Genomic DNA, 20,761 nt, shown 5'->3' with positions numbered 1-20,761 from the left:
TAATTAACACAGTGCGTTCCATGAAATGAATCACAATGATGAAGGGCTTGGGTTGTAACCTACTGGCCTATATCTGAGTAATTATTAGGCTTGACAGTCATGGTACAGTCAGAGTGGCAACTCTTGATGACTTCCTGGAATAAGAAAGATGGATGCAGATCTGCAGCTCATTGACTTAATGCTCAACCCATTTAGAATACAACAGGTTTTTTTTGCCCATTGGATCAAGTCGTCGGTAACAGCATAGTGCCAGCTGTAGATAGTGTAACATCTGTACAGGTGATATTAACAGTCTGGTATCTCTGTCTGGGAATCAGTCTTACCAGTGTTTCTTCATTTGCTGCTTCTGTGGAGTGTCACTATGGAGGCTCTGGTGTGTTGCTCTGACCACAAGGCTACTGCTGCCCCTGAACACCAAAATCTCTGAGACTCTGAAAGACCCAAGTCCAAGGTTTCAGGGCTTACAATGGCACTGCCCAAGCTCTTTTTCCCCTCTCTTTGACAGCTCATGTTTCTGGGTAAAGTGAAATTTGCTGCAATTTCATTGTATCATAGCATCAGTTAAAGGATAGGTTCGGTGATTTTTCCTGTTAGGGCTGGGCGTTATGGACAAAATCAAATATCACAATATTTTTGACCAAATACCTCGATATCGATATTGCGACAGTATTGTAGGGATGACTATTGGTGCTTTCACAAAATATTTACACAATGAGATTTTTGATAAATAATCATCAGTAATGTGGATATAATGACTAAGTGGGTAAAGGCAAATAATAGAACAAGTAGAACAGTCTGGTAAGTTCAGAAAATGACATCACTTTACTGTAATGCAGCCTTTAAAACCAGGAAAAGACACTTATGCCATATCACGATATTACGATATCCAAAATCCAAGACGATATCTAGTCTCATATCACGATATCGATATAATATCGATATATTGCCCAGCCCCAGGGCCTATATATAATTTGTCTCATACACATTGTACCTATAGCCTAATACTTGGACCCACAGACAATATTGGCTCCCTAGTCAGCTGTCGGTTGAAACAGCGAGCTCCCATTGCTAGCCTCGCGTTGCTAACAAGCAGTCCAAACAGAGTATGTCAAAATGCAAGGTTTTTTGGGTATAACGAGATGTATGCTGACACATCTGATAGCCAGCAGTTCCTCATGTCTGGAAAGTGAAGCGAGAGCAAGCCGCAGTCTGGACAGATGGTCATATTCGGCTATTTCTTTCATGTGTTCTCAACTGCTATGAGCGCCAGAGAAAGGAAACTGCAGAAAAGAGCACAGACGAGTCCATCATGCCGAGCTAAAGTTACAGGGACTGGAATCAGAGTTGTTTTGACTCCCACTCACCACCACTAACATCTCTATCCTGGCGGGATGACAAGTTACCAAAAGTCTGTCCAATAAACAAGCTATTTGTGAGTCCATGTGACTTTTGTGTACAAGCCTTGGGTCGCTTGTAATTGGGCAGTTTGTACCTAAAGAACCAAATACAAAAGTGCATCTAAGTAAACCTTTCCACTATGGCTCATACCAAAGAAACAAACTGTAGGTGTGATCTGTAACTGGATTGTATTTCTGTCATGTCATTTGAATGCCATGAATCCAGAGAACAGAGAGTCACTCTGAGATCTCTAGCCGTGTTGACCCAGTCTGCCTTGCCGTCTCAAACCAGTAGAGCAAAAGAGCAGAGGAAGCAGCAGTCTTTGCAGTAGACCTGCACAGCCCAAATCAGCAGCTGCAGCATTACTTATATTTTCCCTGAGGTTGCCAGGTTTGGTTTCTTTTCTGCCAGCTTCTCTCTGTAAGAATAGGGCTCCGGGGATGGTGTGATGTGTACAGAAAAGGGTAAAGGTGTGTGTGTGTGTGTGTGTGTGTGTGTGTGTGTGTGTGTGTGTGTTAGTGTCGGGCAATTCTCTGTTTTAAGCAAAATCTGGTGTGCTGCTTGTAACTGTTGTCTTCTTCTGCCTCTATACTAAATGCCATAGCTGCTTCTCATCTTATATTTGTGTATTTTTTGTTATTTGGTGGTGTAGGGCTGGGCGATAATTCAATATTATCGTTTATCGTCTTTCAGTGGAATCATATCGTGATGATATGAAGATATTTTGATATCGTGACACACATTTCTGCTGTCTGAATTGATGATGACAAGAAAATTTTACTTAAAAACTCTCATAAAATGAGGTATGGTAGGAATATTATTTGAATGTTTCTGTTTTGTTTGACATCACACCTAACATCACCGTTCGGTTCAATGAGATTAACATTCATTTGATTATTTAACGTGATTTTGCATACATGAACCATATCGTCATATATACTGATATCGAGAAAAAAAGCCCTATTTGGTGGTGTATTTTTCCTATTCCTGTAGGATTTTTTTTATCAATGGTTAATGTCAGGTTTTGGTGGCAGTCCCTCAGAACCAAAGAGCAAGAACTTCTTTCTAGACTCAACATTTTGCACTACTGATGTTTATCGTACACGGAGAAATCCATTGTAGAAGAGATACATGCCAGTTTCTCCACCTACAGCAGCCTCAACAGACCAGAATGCAATGCACACTGCATGATGCAATACTGTACGTTGTTGAAAGACATTCTGGGACGAGTAGGAAATCACTAACTGAAGTAGACAAGGCAGGTTGAGGGAAAGTGGGTACACCAAAAAAATAAATTACAACACTTCATCACAAAATAACTCCTGGAATGCACTAAACATCACAAATTCATGATATCAAACAGTGTAACAGTATACAAGGGCAGATTTTTCTTTTAATGAATATTCTATTGTAATGCTGTGGCTGGGGTTAATAAATTTGCGATCTTTTCCTCCACAGGTGAGCGCTGCATTCCAGAAGAAGGTCCAGAATAAGATCAAAGATCTCCTCCAGCAGATGGAGGAGGGCCTGAAGACCGCCGACCCCCATGACTTCTCCACTTACACCGGCTGGACAGGTCTGCCTTTTACCGTCTGTCGGACAGTTTGACTGAAATATAGTTTTTCATTATGCTAAGTAGATCAGTGGTCGGAAAAGTTCTTAAAATGTCTTGAATTTGCTTCGAAAGTCGTAGAAAACGGCTAAATACAGCCTTCTTGGTGTGCTGTTCTGTGAAAAATCAGCCCACTCTGATAGAACAGTTTTTTTTGTTCATTTCAGTGGTAACATTTGTCTTTTATTTCATTCTAATTGGCATTAAAAGATCTCAAAAGTCTTGGATTTACCTTTTTAAACTTGCAGACAACCTGAAATGCCTCTACCTACCTACCTACCTGCCTCAACATATATCTTACCCTCTCTCTCCACTCTCTCTACAGGCATTTCCCTGTTGTACCTGCAGCTGCACCGGCTGTCCCAAGAGGCGTCCCACCTGCAGAGAGCGCTGGACTACGTGAAGAGGACCCTGAGGAACCTGAACGGCCGCAAAGTGACCTTCCTGTGCGGCGACGCCGGGCCGCTGGCTGTGGCCGCCGTGGTCTACCACAGGCTGAACAACCCCGCCGACAGCAAGGAGTGCCTGACCAAGTAGGTGGCTGGGGGTGGGGTTGGAGTGGGGGGTAGGGCTGAACAATTAATCGAAATTTTATCGAAATCGCAATATGGCCTACTGCAATTTTCAAATCTCAGGAGGCGTAATATTTGTTAAAGGCAAAATGTGTGTCAAAATACCATTTTAAATGAAATATTGTGGTGCTGCAGAGATGTCCTGGCCTACACATCATATTCTACAGACTTAAGAAAACATCTTTGTTTGGTACAGATCCCCGCAAAAATCACACCATAATCATTTTAATACGTTTTTCAATGAAAATGTGAATAATGATGTAAAAATGATCATTCCCTCTAATATCACAAATCATATTGCAATTGCAATATCAGTCAAAATAATTGCAATTAGATATTTTTTCAAAATCGTTCAGCTCTAATACAGTGTGTATTCAGTTGAACTTTTTTTTAAAATTATATTTTGGTTTTTAATAGAGTAATACTAGAAGAAACGTCATGATGCATAATATAATAAATAAAAAGTAAATGCATATAAAAAAACATTTATTCAACATTTACAAAGGGAGAAAAAACAATAAAAAAGAAACCGCACACCCACATACATGCAAACATACAATATCTTCATCCAGTACACATCAGGAATATTGATTGATATATAGAGTATGCCAAATACAATATCCATCCCAAATAATTAGTCCAACTGATTACATGTATAACCATGCATACACACACACACACACACACACACACCTTATGTGTTTATGTATGTGCACAGGCATAGACACACCAACAAGCACACTGTACATGGATACAGATATTAGTGTATGCATGTATACACAAGCATATCTTCACACATGATTGATCAGACATTGTCATTGGCTATTACGCCTTAATTACCTCTTCAGGTACAATATAAATTCTAGAATTTAATATATTTACTCAAATAATTACCCTTCCCAAGATATTATATGAAATCTTTTCAAATGCCGCTACTCTCTAATTTCAGTAAACCATTCTTAGATGGAAGGCCCCCCCCTGCCTCTCTCCACCCCCTCATAATTACCAGTTTGCCAAACATAATTGCAGTTTTTATCCAGTCACTCTCTTGCTATGAAAAACGTTGCAATGTGTGAGGGTCTCCAAGAATATACAAGCTTGGGCAAAGTTCTTTTCCTGTGCTCATAATAGCTATAATATGGCCATGGATCCTGAATTTTTGGACATGGCCATAGTACATAAACCAAGCTACCTTCCCCTTCTTGACATCTCCAGCATAGTGCAGTATCTTTAAGACCTAATCTAAATAATCTTGATGGGGTCCAGTAAAAACAAATTTTAAATTGTACAAGCCTAGTGTTACCCTCTTGGAAATCCCACAGGTACAATCCCATTCCTTCTTCTCTAAAGATATAGAGCAGAAGAAATCTATCTAGACCTATCATGACCTTTGCCAAAAATGATGAGAACTTTGTGGAGCAGATCAATACCTTGAAGGGAATTCTGAGATGACCCAAAAACACTCCTGAGAAGATGTCTTAGTTGTAAATATCTCCAAAATCAGCCCTTGGCTAAATTAAATTGTTGGCATAGGGTAGCGAATGATTTAAGACCTTCCCTCTCTTAAATGTCACTAATGTTGAGGATGCCTTTATCAATCCAGTCCCTCCATATCCATAGGGTATCCCTCTATGTTCAGTTTAATTGAACTGTATTTTAATGTAGTTTTGAAAGGTTCTTGGTTTCTTAGATGATAGTCTTGGTTCTTGGGTTCTTAGCTCTTGGTTTCTTAGATAAGTGGTTCTCAACCTTTTTCATATCAAGGACCCCTAATTTAGTCCACATTAGGGCCACGGACCCCCATTTGATGAGATTTTTTCTCTTGGACCCAAATCTTGAGAATATTTTTATTGTCAGATATGATTTTGTCCAGAATTCCATGACTGTCTGTACTGTAGGTAGAGAGATAACAGTGAAACTATGATCAAAATAGTCATTCTAAAATGACAAAATAATGAAGTTTAACAATTCATCAATTTGCTGGGGACCCCCTGGAATGCCCTCAAGGACCCCTGGTGGTCCTCGGACCCCACGTTGAGAACCACTGTCTTAGATGATAGTCCAACAGAGGAAAATGCATGTTGACATTCAGTTAGTTACCTTAACATGTTGACACAAATTTCATTTTGCTCTCAGCAGCTTTGATCCAAAGAGTATCGGTTAAATGCTAGAGAGCGAAAACTTGTGTATATAAAACAATTCTTTTTCCATAATCACCTAATTGGTTCAATCACACCTGCTGCCTTTAAAATGTCTGAGCCATGCAAAAGAACATCATGACACACTGAAGAAGGCCAAGGTCCGAAACATGTGTCCTTTTTCCTTCCCTGCTCCATATTTCCTAAAAGATGTTGGAACCAATTTAGTCTACGAAGTCTGTTTTTGATTGCGAACCACTGCTTCAAATCTTGATCCTCCTTGGTATATACGCACCGCACAAAGTCGACGTTAACAGCGGACTCTACACTGTGTCCCAGGCTCCTCCAGCTCCAGCGGGCGGTGCTGAGTCCAGACTCGGAGATGCCGGACGAGCTGCTGTACGGCCGGGCCGGCTACCTCTACGCCCTGCTGTACGTCAACAAGGAGATGGGAGCCGACACCGTGGACGAGAGCACCATCGGCAAGGTGACTCGCACACGCACGCGCACACAGCAGGCTTTTTCACACCTAGTTGATTTAGAGCAGTTACTGCGTACCCTGGAGTGTTTTCCCCTTCGTTGGGTTTGGGCATATGAGACCTAGTTCCTGTTGAGAGGGAGAACCAACGATCCTACCCAAACACAGGAAGGACTGTGCATTTAAGTAGATAAACACGCCAGGAGTTATGGGTTACAGCTGCACTAGGCAAGATTTTTATGTAAAAATACACCCATCTCATCCTTCTAACTCATAAAGTGGTGCTGCAACAGAGAGTGTCCTCTCCCCACTAATCGAGAGCACATAGACTCGCCCTATTTTCCCAAATTATTATCATTTTAATGATGGGTTTGGTAATTGGCAGTAAATCTTCTCACCGCACAGGAAGGGATGAATTGAAACTTAAGAGTCAAGTGCAAAAGTGTCTCCTCAACAGCAGTGAGTGAGCACTCTGTCCAGAGAAAGCTGGACTCACCAACGATGGCTGAACCTCTTCAGTACGCTCTTCAGTACGCTCATTAAAGCCTGCCTTTGGAGGCAGCGCCTTCTCTTTTTCCAATCAAGTGAAGCAAATGCATTGTTTTCAAGATGTTGTCTACAGATTCAGCATTCTGCTCACATGCCAAAGACTAGTATATGAACTAGGGCTGGGTGATATGGACCAAAAATCATATCTCGGTATTTTTAGGCTGAATGGCGATACACGATATATATCTCGGTATTTTCTACGAAGTAGGCTAAATGTTCACTTGTAAGTCAAAGCCACATATGAGATGTCACAAGCACTTTCATTAAAACAAGACTGTGATCAAAATAAAATGCAAAGACAGGGTTTCCTTCCCTGTTTTAGAACAGTCTGGTAAGTTCAGAAAATTACATCACTTTATTGTAATGCAGCCTTTAAAACCAGGAAAAGACACTTATGCCATATCACGATATTACGATATCCAAAATCTAAGACGATATCTAGTCTCATATCACGATATCGATATAATATTGATATATCGCCCAGCCCTAATATGAACCAAAGAATGACTGCAAATGTGATGATCCACAGACTTAGCTGATGTTCCATGTTGGTTTACCCTAGAAGAAAGGGTAATTTCTGACCAGTGCATGAAATCATTGGTTCCACGTGGCTTTTCTTGATATATTATGGTTCACTTGAAATTTTGCTGTGCGAAACGCAACCCGAACCGTTGTGTAAATACAGCAAAGTAACAACCGGTCCCCTGATTGAGACCAAAGCAATGGACTAGAGGTTTGTCCTAATCGTGCGAGCGTGCAAACACACACATATAATGCACCAACAGAGACAAATGCATGCACCCTGGGTAGAGATGAAGAACGGGAAACCGATCTTCTTACAGGTCCTAGTAATCCTCGCATTAAAATTGAGAATGGCCTCGATTTGCACCATTCAAATTAGGCTACAGTTTGCTATAGCATGCACACGAGCCCTGGAGGGGGATAATTCCTTCCAGGCCTGGCACCTGAAGAGAGCAGAGATACTGATAATGATGATGTGCATATAGACCAATTGGATTAGATAGGCTGCTTACAGGTACAATAGAACAGAACGTATTTACTATGCATCAAGGTTTATAGGCAAATGGAGAAAATGAAACACCAAGTGCTGCATGAGCGATGCATTAAGTCCATTTACAGAGATCATAAAATTTCTAGTAATGGCTGCTTACAGACAGGCTATTATTGGAGGCAGTTCGATCATAAATCAGCTGACTCTGTTTGGATCTTGCCTCTAACAGCTATCTGTTGTATCTTATGCCGCATAGACTTAATGCCCAATGTGGCTGGACATTGAACTTTAGTCCAAAAGGTATTCAAATGTCTCAGTTCTAGGTATTATATACGTTTTGGGCTCTAGACTCTTGGACAAGATGCTAAACCTGTCATGTACCCACATCCTCTACTTCAGAATGGACTCCTCCTCCCCTTCTTCAAGAACAAGCACAGCAATAGCTAACTTTCTGTGGTCCAACAACATTATCCCCCTTGTTACTTCAGGTTGGCCAGCTATCGCTAATTAGTTTGCAAGTCGTCAAACTTTGTGCTGCATTAGTAGTGAGAACTAGAAGGGCACTTGGGGAGCGCAGACCTCCGCCAAGGTTCGTGCTATTATTGCTTGTTCCTGAGTCTGATCTGGATCCGCTCCAAAATTTAATGGGTTCTTCCTTGGCCCATGCTACACCCTTCCACAAAGTTTCATGAAAATCGGGCCAGTAGTTTTTCCGTAATCCTGCTAACAGACAAACAGACAAACAAACAAACAAACAAACAAACGGCACTGAAAACATAACCTCCTTGGTGGAGGTAATGATGCAACGCTCCTTCAGTTCTTGCTTTCTCCGTTACTAGCAATTCTCACAGCTGAGCTTTGCATTTGGGCTGCGAAAAAAGGGTCTTATGGTTCCAGAACTTTCATTAGCTATGTTCCATCAAAATAGGGGTAAACTATATATATGTGTGTATGTATATGTGTATATGGTAAAGCACCATATTGGTAGGAAATGCATGTGACATGGGAATACTATGAATTCTGACGGTCACCCTCAGCATCACTGTATTCATTTTTTCTGGAGGTCCACAAAGCACCATGAGGTACATTGTACGTTCAACGCTGTTGGCGATATGCCACACACAACAAAACAACAAAAAAGTCAAAATATTATTCCAAGTATTCAGTGTTCTCCCCAGAATTCTATTCTTGTGGTGGGTGGAGGGTGGAGAAGCCTCTGAAACAGCATTTAGAGCATCATGGGACACTAAAACTCTGCAGTGAACGCCATACTGATGGAATATTTTTTTAGGTGCTTAGCAACTCCTTAAGGCAGGGCGAGACAGTAAAGAGTAAACTTCGCCCACGCCACACTGGAATGATTTCTCTGGTGAGACATAAAATAATAATAATAATAAAACATATTGACTAGCTGTGGTCAGGGAGGAACCTCCATCATATCAGAGATGGACCACACCGACTGATTTTTAAGAACAAGGCTAATATCGACCCCATGTATCGGCAAACATATCTGTCTAACCCCAATGTTTATACACATACAAATACACATGAGATTGCATATTTTCAAATACGTGCATGTATATTTATGCTTTGCTGCTGCTTTCCCCTTAGAAAGCATCTTCAAAATGACAGGCAACATTTTTCTCTCTAAGACTAGCGTAATAACCATCTGTTACACACCAAGCAGGGACAAGAGTGGGGTAGCACCAGGGTAAAGGGCACACACACACACACAGCAGATAATAATCCCTCGACTCTCTTTTTTGACTATTTACTTAAGCACAGGCACACACACTCCTGCAATCAGTGTTGCAGGAAACTGCGGGACCAGCTGTCCCCCTTTGGTAAAGTGCCAGGCCAAGGCGCATATACACACACACACACACACACACACACACACACACACTCAGCACTCTCAGCAGGGCTTATAAAGAAAAGAAGCAGAAGTGGGTTGACATACGGCCAGTGTTGTCTTCAGGCTTATCGAATAGGAGTGTTATTATGACCAATAGAGGACTAAAGTCATGCGGAGCTTTAAAGCACCGCACTGCTATTTATCAGTCTATCTTCTGTACTGAAATACCTGTCATCAGTGCAGCCGCACAGCAGCACCCTGCAGGCTTTAATAAATGGTGGCTTTGCTCCAGGGTGCCGTGGAGTTTATTTCTCGGCCTCCGTCTCGCTTCGACTTTCTCCGCGGCAAGATTCCCTCACGGGGTTTTCACTCTTCAGCTCTCCCGCCTATAGTACGCACGTGTCTGTTTAGCCTATTAAACATTGTTTTCTGCTGTTCTTCTCTGACTGACAGCTCTGTGACACAGGAGGCTCAGAACTCCAAGGAGAAAGCGCTTCGGCTCAGGATTTTTTGTTTTGGAGGATTTGGGTGGAACAGCAGATTGTTTATACTGTGTTTGGGTTGAACCCAGGCAGCTCTGGTGTGTGACAGCTCCAATTTGGGGGGAAAATGAAAATATGGTGTGTGTGTGTCTGTGTGTTTTCCCGCACGTGTCTACATAACTGAATGTACGCTGCATTTTCCTCTTGTTAGTTAAGCCCCTATCTGCCGTGCTCCGTTGTGCTCTGCATTTGCCTGACATATCAGCTAAGATGCAGAGGCAGTCCCATTCTATAAAACTAAAGTAAACAAAAATACTTTTTGTTTGACTGTTGTGGATTAGGGTTCAACTGACCTGGCGTTTTGAACATCGATAACAATTTTTTTTTACTGATATTCCTTATCTTAAATTTGACAATTTTTATTACAAAAATTAAAGAAATTTCATGTGTTCACTGTTTCCCCCAGAATTCTGTTCTTTTCAGGGTGAAACACTCTCTGAAACAGCATTGAGACCATCATGGGACACTATAACCCTCCATTGAAACCCAAGATAATGACAATAATAAACGTATTCCTACATTCTTTTGTGGAATCTGATCAAAATATCACATTAGAATCAATTCAATTCCCCTTGACTAGGGATGGGAATCGAGTTCCAAATTGTCCGATCCATCGGAATCATATGCCTCCGAGGTTATCAATTTCTTTTATCGATGCCGGCATGTTTTTCTGACAGTTGCGCATACGCATTGCAATTGCCTTGCATTGTTGATTTTATATGCCAGTTTTATATTTGGTTCAAGCTTATTCCCTTTTGAAAAGGAGTATTGTAATTTATTCAAATGTTACTAGGCATACATGCCTATTTTTCTAAAGAATTGTTTATTTTATCAGTCAGTTTTATATTTGTTTTCCAAGTTATGTCTTTTTTAAGAAAAGGAGCATTGTAATTTATTTTAACATGTTCAAATGTTATTAGGCAGACATTCTACACTGTGGTCAAACTCAAGAAATAATAAAACAGCTGCGTTGATGCTGAAAACCTGTGTAGGCCTACTTTTTTTTCCACACAGAAAATTGATCGGGAATCAATAAGGGAATCGATAAAGAATCGGACCGATAAGCAGAATCGATAATTGCATTGGTATCAATAAAATCTTATCAATTCCCATCCCTACCCTTGACAAACAGTGTAGTATTGATCAATTCTACAATAAATATATAATCAATCAAACTGCATAACATATCAGAGGTGGACGATACTAATTGGCCCACATCTGCAGTATCAGCCCAATGCACTGACACACTGATATATCGGTCTAACCCTGCTGTGAATTGCTTTTAAAATGGACTCTAAAGCTATACGAGGTCACGTATCAGTAGGCTGCTCTCCAAGCCCCAGCTACTGCATAAGTCAGCACATACTGACAGCCCCGACAATGAAACACCCAAGTCACTCTCTCTGTATCTGTATCTCTGTCATTCTTTAGATGGATTTTGTTTTGAAACCGCAGCCTCCTGCAAATGCAAATGCAAACGCGTTATTTGCAAGTTTTTCTAATAAAGTGTGGTTAGCTGTGGGTCCGGTGGGCCAGTCGTAGCCAGAGCTGGCAGATTACATTCAGCCAATTTCAGTCTTTCATCCTCTCGGTGCCGAAGCCCACAGGCTCCAATTTATTTGCAGTGGTGATTAATTTGCCCTGCAAACAAATTAATTCCCACTAAATTACATTGCTTGTCCCGCCGGGAGAGACGGTTGATAGCTTGTGTGTGTGTGTGTGTGTGTGTGTGTGTGGGTGGGTTGGTAGGTGATGTGTGGGTGGGCGGCGCCTTTCTTAACAAGGAGGGGTATGTCACTAAAATGTATAGGGGCAGCTTAGGAAGGCTAAATGTCTGTGTGAATATGTTAAAATGCTTTAAAGCGAGTGCCGCCCTGTAAAATGTAAATTGAGCAAGGGCCTAGCTTCTGTAGGGAAAAAAGAGAAGGGAGCCAAGGATGGAGGTATAGATCAGTATGCATCTGTAGGAGAGAGGGGACTGGTAGATGAACATCAGGCTGTAAATACGCCCCGTCATGAGGGAGGGGTCGCTGCTGCAGAGCACTCTCTCTCTCTTTTTTCCTCCCTTTATCTTGCCGTGTCAGTCTTGAATGGGGACAACAAAAACTGCTGACTCAGCTCTACCCCCCCCCTCCCACTCCCCACTCCCCATATACAAACACACACACACACACACAATCAGACCATTAAAGCCAGCCAACAACAACACAGAAGCCTATAATCTGACCAGTAAAACCATCCAACAACACAGAAACCCACAATCTGACCAGTAAAACCAAACAACAAACACAGAACCCTATAATCTAACCAGTAAAACCAATGTACCAATGTATGTTATGGTCAGTTTTTGCTATGGGAACAGTAAAAATCTTATTAGACATATGTTTTTTTTTTTTGAAGAGCTCATAATAATACCAGGCAGATATTCACGATTTAAACTATGAACCGTCACGCTCGATAGTTGGCTTGTACCCGCCCTCCATTACGGCAGTACGCTCCATCCTTGCCAGCGTCTGCCTGTCACATGACCAGGAGCATACTGGATGCCTTTTTAAAACGAGGGCACCCACAAATATGCGGGCTCCATCTCTGGCTTGCTGTAGGTTCTAGGCCGCTGGTTCTCAACGTGGGGACCGGGGACCACCGGGGGGGTTCCAGGGGGTCCCCAGCAAATTGACGAATTGTTAAACTTTGCTATTATCTCATGTACGAGAAGATAACACAATTCGAGAATGTAGAAGAATGACTGTTGTGATCATAGTTTCTCTGTTATCTCTCTACCTATAATACAGATAGTCATGGAATTCTGAACAAAATCGTATCTAAGAATAGAAATATTCTCAGAGACAGAATCTCATCAAATGGGCGTCCGTGGCCCTAATGTGGACTACCGTATTTCTTCTTCAGTAGTCAATTAAAAGCCGGGTCTCCGATAATGTCCGGGGCCGTGGTCGACACGAACGAATAAAGGCCGGCCCCAAATACAGGCCGGGGGGAAAAAACAAAGGAAAAAACAACGGTGGATACCTGTAAACTCCTGGTGCCTGTTATATAATGTAACTGTAGTTTGTAGTAACGTACAAGTGCCACAAGATGGCAGTATGCCACAAGACGGCTCAGCCGGCGGAAGTCTCCGAAGCGTGCCGTCGTCGATTACCGTAATTATCGGTAATGCGTTCAGAAAACAAGGAGGTTTCGTACTAAAATATGAGCAAATATACTTATCAAACAGAGGGAATTAGAAATAAAGGCCTGTCTCTAATATATAAGCCTGCTTCCAATAAAGGCCTGGTACCCTCTGCAGTTGAGGTAAATAAAGGCCCAGGCCAATATTAGAGGAAATACGGTAAGTTAGGGGTCCTTGATATGAAAAAGGTTGAGAATCACTGCTCTAGGCCATTCTACGCTGTTTTCCCATCGAGTTCCACGGCTGACCTTCTCAGCTATGCTGCTACTCTCAGGGCTCGCTTGGCTTTCTGTTGCCTTCCCACCGCACTTTTTTCATTATGGAAGTCAGTGATGTGTGTTGATGGGGCTCGGTTAACCTTTTCACCATGCGTGCGTTTGTATTCATATATTCACCGTCTCTGCCTTTAACTGTCACTTCTCTACATTTTAATGACCAGTATGACCCCTGCCTGTTTGCACTTGAAGCTAATACGTGAAGAATGTTTACCTCAACGTATCTTTCTCAAGTTAATTTTGATAGAATAGTATAATGGCTGTAGAAAAATGAGACTCATTGCAGTAAAAATTGGTTTATTCCGTGTGTTGCTTTCTGTGTGTTTATTCTATGTGTCCATGTGTACGACTCAAATCCCCATAGTAACAAAGTAGTTAATGGCACAACACTGATGTTGGATACTCAGACATGGACTGGAATACCTTTGATGCGCCTGAGTGGTTTGTGAAGACAAATTTGTGTCCAGATTTTCATCATACACTGCTTGCAATGCAAAGGCTGTCTAACAGTTGGTAGCAATAGCTCGCTGGAGGACGAGAGGGAAAGAAATTCATACAGCGCATTGCATTTACAATGTTGGAGAAATTTTAAATTTTAAACCTCGCTGTCTAGTGGCCTTGGGCTTTTCTAGTCGATAATAAAAGTTTAATCTCATACCCTCGCATTGGACTGTATACCTGTGGCAGTCCGCTCAATACAAACATTCTTAACTCTGTAAGATTCTTGGTAGCAAAGCCGAAGATGCTTATCCCCTATATCTTTATTATGTATTACTCTCTATAGCCTACTCTTTGCTTTTTATGTTTTTTGCATTATGTTTTCAGGTTGTCCGTCCGTCCGTACGTGCGTACGTCCCATTCTCATCAACGCGATATCTCAGGAACGCCTTGAGGGAATTTCTTCAAATTTGGCACAAACGTTCACTTGGACTCAAGGATGAAGTGATTAGAATTTGGTGGGGTCAAGGTCACTGTGACCTCACAAAAGACGTTTTTGGCCATAACTCAAGAATTATTACGCTAATTATGACAAAATTTCACACAAATGTCTAATAGGATAAAATGATGAAGTGATGACATTTTATATCCAAAAGTTCAAAGGTCAACTTCACTGTGACATCATAATGTTTTGCTTTCCACTGTAGCTGAGAAAACGATCTTGGGTCATTCTACAAAAACGGTGGAAGTGCTGTCACTTACTTTTGCAGACACCAAAATCCTTTAGGTTGACCTAATAATCACATGAATTATATATGTTCAATAAATAAAGACTGTCCTTGCAATGATAAAACAAAGTTTATTGGCATACAACCGTGAGGCGGATATTTCTAGTTTTTTTTTTTCTTACACAGCAAGGGACTGTTTGAGACCTTAAGCTCTGTGCACCCTCCAATGTGTATAGCAGTTTCATGATATAAAACAAGAAATGTACATAAACACCAAGATATCAGTTGATGTATGAATTGTTGAGTCTCAAAAACTTGAGAGAAATGATTTGGGTTATGCAATGCTGTTGAGTGGCCAGTGACTATGCATGATATGTGCTGCAGTTTTATAAGGGATTGTCAAAATAGACGGCACTTCCAAGGCAGAATTCTTGAGCGTTTTATCGGTACAGTGGGCGGAGGAGCGAGACGGTGGCGGCGGTAGGCGGAGTACTGTAGCTATGGCGATCTCCACAGTGTGCGGATGCCATCTCGTATAACTCGTATTCCGTCTGAATCACCTGAGCTACTGTGACACACACACACACACACACACACACACACACACAGCATGGCAAGGTGAGATGCAATGTGTCAGATCTTTTTGGCATGAATCTGTATGAGGATGTGGCAGTTAGATGAAAAGCTCTGAAAATATTTAACATTCCCCCATATCTAGATATGAAAAAGATTGTACTTAATTTTGTTCCTCTTCAATATGGTAGTTTTGCATTATTATTCCACCACGAAGCACCTCAATACCCTGGCACCAGTCTCATTATTGAAACCGAACAAACATAACACAGAACAGTAGGATCCTATGTTTTCCATTTTGTTGAGTGTGTGGAAGAAATCCGGGTCTCAAAATGGAAATCGGCCGTATTTGAAGAAAACCACAGAATTGTGTGTTGTAGGAATTAATGAAGTGGTATTAGTAAGTTACTGTATACTGTATATAACAAAAAATGTTTACATGTGTAAATATAGCAACGTGTTTTATGGGTTGTTGCGTGCATGATTGCCTGGGGTGTTAGGAAATTGAGGCGGTTTAGTTGTGGGATGATCAGGCAGAATGTTCAAACAACAGTCATCAATGGAGAAAACCAAAACGTTAAAGGTGAAAATGTCAGAAATAGGGCTGAACCATTAATGGAAATTTTATCGAAATCGCAATATGGCCTACTGCAATTTTCAAATCGCAGGAGGCGCAATATTTGTTAAAGGTGAAATGTGTGTCAAAATACCATTTTAAATGAAATATTGTCGAGCTGCAGAGATGTCCTGGCCTACACATCATATTCTACAGACTTAAGAAAACATCTGTGTTTGGTACATGTAAAAATTGTCATTCCCTCTAATATCGCAAATCATATCGCAATTGCAATATCAGTCAAAATAATCGCAATTAGATATTTTTTCTAAATCGTTCAGCCCTAGTCAGAAATGACCTCAGTAGAAGGCAGAGCGATTCCCAAATCATTTCTCCAAGTAAGGGAAAGTAATGGTTCTGCAAATTGTGCCAGCGTACCAGCACACGTGTATGGCTCTGAATCCCAAGTATTACACACACAAACACACACTCAGACACCTTCAGCAACCCTCTTTCCCCTGTCCTCAGGTGGCGACGGCCATTGTAGAGTCCGGAAAGAACCTGTCAGCAGAGCAGAAGAAGACAGAACGCTGCCCACTGCTCTATGAATGGCACAAGAAGCAGTACGTTGGCGCCGCCCACGGCCTGGCTGGCATCTATTATATGCTCATGCAGGTAAGGGAGGGAGGAAGGCCGGATGGTTGCTGTAAGTGTGATGTGAGTGGTGGATGTTGGGGAAGTGCATAAGTCAATTTTCTTGTAGTTGACTATTCATTTCGTGGTCTAAACAAATGGTCAAATACTTGATGTATGCCAGATTCCCAAAGGCTAAAGCAGCTTATGGACAAAAAGCAGTGCTTCAATCATTTTCTGCTCTCTAAAGCAGTGGTTGTCAACGTGGAGTCCGGGGACCACCAGGGGTCCTTGCTGGGTTCCAGGGGGTCCCCAGCAAATTGATGAATTGTTAAACTTCACCGTTATTTCATTTACAAGAAGTTAACACAATTAGAGAATGTAGAAGAATGACTATTTTGATCATAGTTTCACTGTTATCTCTCTACAGATAGTTATGGAATTCTGGACAAAATCATACCTAGCAACAAAAATATTCTGAGATTTGGGTCAGAGAGACAAAATCTCATCAAATGGGGGTCCGTGGCGCGAATGTGGACTAAATTAGGGGTCCTTGATATGAAAGAGGTTGAGAATCACTGCTCTAAAGTACTCGTTGGTGGTACGTCTTAAGTGATCATATTGCCAATGATTGTAGAGATTCTCTCAGTTCTTAGTTTGGCATGTGTCACACTGCGCAAATGTCTGTGGTAGTTTGGCTAGGTCCATCTTGGCTTGTAGAAATATCTGTAATACTTTTTTGAAAATGCTCGGCTCGGTCCTCTTCCAAGAATACTGTGCTGCGGTCCATTAGGAGTGACAACATAATCCGAACCAACTACAGAAAATGACCCCAAAACACAAGGGTTTATGGTATAAGGAGACTGATGTTGACATTTGATAGATAGCAGTTGTTCATGCTTGGAAAGCCTAGAATAAGCCTTTCTTAATGAAGCGAGGGGAAACTGCAGTCTGGACTGATGCTCATATTCAGCTATTTCTTCATGTGTTTTTAACTGGTATGAACACCAGAGAAGGTCAGTTACGGCAAAGAGCAGAGACAAGTCCATCATACTTAGTTAAAGTGCAGCTACAGGACCTGGAAGTGAATTTGTTTTAACTTGCTATGTTAACGACCAAATTACTAAAAGTTGGTGCTGATCCCTGAGAACGAATACTCTCTTGACTCTTGACCCGTCCCTAGTGGATATCCATTGGCAGGCAAAGACGCTAGATGTTCTTTCTGGAGAGGGAGAGGAGGGAGAAAGGATGGGTTAAGGGTGGGTGGACCCACTAGGAGGTGGAAGATGGATGGATGGATGGATGGATGGATGGATGGATGGATGGATGGATATCCATTGCCTGCTACATGCGCTCGCAGATTTGAGGAGGAAGACGAGGATGAATGATAGATCGGTTGGAGAATAGATGAGTCCCGAGGAATGAATTTGATACATTGATGGTTTGATTGTGGGACAGTTGGACGGATGGGTGGATATCCATTATATATTACATCCTAATTTAGCTTAGAGGCATTAGGGAAGGAGTGATGATTAGTAGTACAGGATTGTTGGAATGACTAATTTAAATTGCCTGGCAGACCAGGCATTGGATGTATGGTGTATGGTGTATCCAAGAAGTCCCATTTATTATAGTCCTATCTGCCACGGCCCGTTCATAAACCCAGTCCACCGCAGCCTGGGCGATCATTGCCAAAGGCCCTGCCAGTCATCCACCCTAGAGAAAGATTAGGGCTAATCTGGCCTCAGGAATAATGCATGAGGAGCTGTTAAATATTCAACATGTAAACAGCAATGTCAGCTGCAGGGATACTCAACCCAGATACATTTTCTCATACTGATCAATAGTTAAGTAAGAGTTGGCTGGTTTCACACACACACACCACACACTCTAGTAGAGAATGCCAAACTCGAAATGATTAAATAGTGATCCCCCTCCCTCTCCATAGGTGCTGTTTTGTTGACTTGTCACATGTCCAGTCAATATCTAGATCCTCTTAGTTTTCTAAGTATCAAACATTGGCTGTCAAGAATATTCCTTAAGAGACCATAAGGAGAACATGGGAAAAGCCTTGTGAAGATGAAAAGGGAACATTTACTTACATTGCTGATGCAATCATACAACAATAGTAAAACATGGGCTAAACAGTAAGTAGAATACTTCAGATATCTGTTAAAGGTGCTATGTGTAGCATTCAGGGCCAATCAGGGACTGTGTCATAGTTGATGACATGAAATACAGGCCGCCGCTGGCAAAACAGTAATGGCGTCTCCTGAAGCAACGAGCGGTAACGTTAACGTTAGTAGAGTAAACACAGCCATAAGTGCAGTTATTGCAGAAATAGACTCAATAACAACAATTAAACAAGAACAAGAGTATGCACTAGTGGAGTTTCTCGGCGGAAAAGACGTTTTCGCCATTCTTCCGACATGCTTTGTTACACTGATTGGCTGAAGGAGTTTGTCTGTCAAGGCAAGTACTCCTGCCCACTGAAATCGATGTGGGCGGCTAGAAATCCAGACTGATCTGTGGAGTGAAACAGAATGTGAGGTCACGTGATCAGGATGGTCTTACCAGGCTAAAGAGGATATAGCTTCTTCAGTCAAAAGTTTTCTCTTTGGCTTTACTGAAGAGGATCAACACGTTGGAAGTGATTTTTTTCCATCAGCCTGTCACTCCTTCCAGCATCTGCCATTGCCAGAAACTGAAAGCTTTGCTTTAGAAACTGTAGCTCTGTTTTCACTGGAAGAACAGAACGGTCTCCCATTGGGGGGAAAAACAACAAGCAATCCAGCAGATTTCCCGCCAAATCTGCCTCAATGGCACACAATATAAAATGCAGTGTGGAAGCCGATAGAAGCTGCCAGGCTTCTTGGCAATGGTTTCATTTGTTTAAGGTAATTATGCTAATGTCTCAAAATTAATGTGGTCATGATTTATTGATGCTAAAATGCTACACATAGCACCTTTTAAATCTTTAATTCTCAAATGATTGAACTGAATTATTTGGTTTGAGATTGGTGTTAAATTGACTCATTGCCAATACATAGTGCAGCAAGAAATATGTTTTTGCTGTTTCTGCGTAAATGTATTTACATATCTTGAAATTTGTATTGTTAAAATGCTTTTTATGTTTTTCTGTGGAAGAATTCTGCTCCTCATTGTGTTTTCCACAGTGAATTGGGAAATTCATCTCTGTCACCCACTAGTCCCAGGCCATTTCCACCATGTGTTCAATCTATAATCAAGCGTCACCCCATTATAGCCCCTGGTTGGCCATTTAATGCAGTGGTTCTCTAACTGGGGTCCAGGGACCTCCCCGGGGTCCTTAACTGGGCTTCAGGAGTCCTGGAGGAGGTTCCAGGGATGTATTTCCTCAAATATTGGCCCGGGCCTTTATTTACCTCAACTGCAGAGGGTACCAGGCCTTTATTGAAAGCAGGCTTATATTAGAGACAGGCCTTTATTTCTAATTCCCTCTGTTTGATAAGTATATTTGCTCATATTTTAGTACGAAGCCTCCTTATTTTCTGATCTGCTTCTATTGGGGTTCGTTAGGTAGCTGTTTTTTTGTTACTGCAACGCATTACCGATAATTACGGTAATCGACGACGGCACGCTCCGGAGACTTCCGCCGGCTGAGCCGTCTTGTGGCATACTGCCATCTTGTGGCACTTGTACATTACTACAAACTACAGTTACATTATATAACAGGCACCAGGAGTTTACCGGTATCCACCGTTGGTTTTCCTTTGTGTTTTTTCCCCGGCCTGTATTTGGGGCCGGCCTTTATTTGTTCGTGTCGACCACGGCCCCAGCCATTATCGGAGACCCGGCTTTTAATTGACTACCAGCCACTATTAGAGGAAATACGGTAGTTTAAATTCACTATAATTGAATTCAAATTATCCCAATTTGAGAATGTATAAGAATGACTATTGTAATCCTAGGTTTTACCACTATTATCACCCCATGTACAGTGTAGACAGTTTTACAATTAAATACTAAACAACTAAATTCTTCCCATATGGGCAAAATCTCATCACATGGGTGTCAGTGGTTTACTGTGGGTCTATTTGGAGGGTCCGTGACATGAAGTTTTTTAGAGCCCCTGATTTAATCGAAAGATAAAGCCGCTAATCCCCTTATCCCAGTGACAGAAATGAAAAACCTCTGCTACACAAGCGCTCCTTACATTTTACAGGATCTGCTGGC

At 41.6% G+C, this 20,761-nt stretch overlaps 1 protein-coding gene across 1 annotated transcript in view; it reads left to right on the top strand.

The window, feature by feature from the left end:
- The window catches only part of lancl2 (LanC lantibiotic synthetase component C-like 2 (bacterial)), a 43,975-nt gene that overhangs the window by 6,188 nt on the left and 17,026 nt on the right, over positions 1–20,761 (top strand). Inside the window, exons 2-5 of the mRNA XM_071544422.1 lie at positions 2,857–2,974; positions 3,336–3,543; positions 6,060–6,207; positions 16,442–16,588. Coding sequence (XP_071400523.1) covers positions 2,857–2,974; positions 3,336–3,543; positions 6,060–6,207; positions 16,442–16,588 — 621 coding nt within the window. The remainder of the gene's footprint in view (positions 1–2,856; positions 2,975–3,335; positions 3,544–6,059; positions 6,208–16,441; positions 16,589–20,761) is intronic.

The sequence above is a fragment of the Centroberyx affinis genome, unplaced genomic scaffold, assembly GCF_046629955.1.
Source record: "Centroberyx affinis isolate AG114_WGS23_722 - 3 ecotype Tasmania unplaced genomic scaffold, CSIRO-AGI_Caff_v1 ptg004571l_1, whole genome shotgun sequence".
Classification (NCBI taxonomy): domain Eukaryota; kingdom Metazoa; phylum Chordata; class Actinopteri; order Beryciformes; family Berycidae; genus Centroberyx; species Centroberyx affinis.
This window is presented reverse-complemented; position numbering and strand designations above follow the sequence as displayed.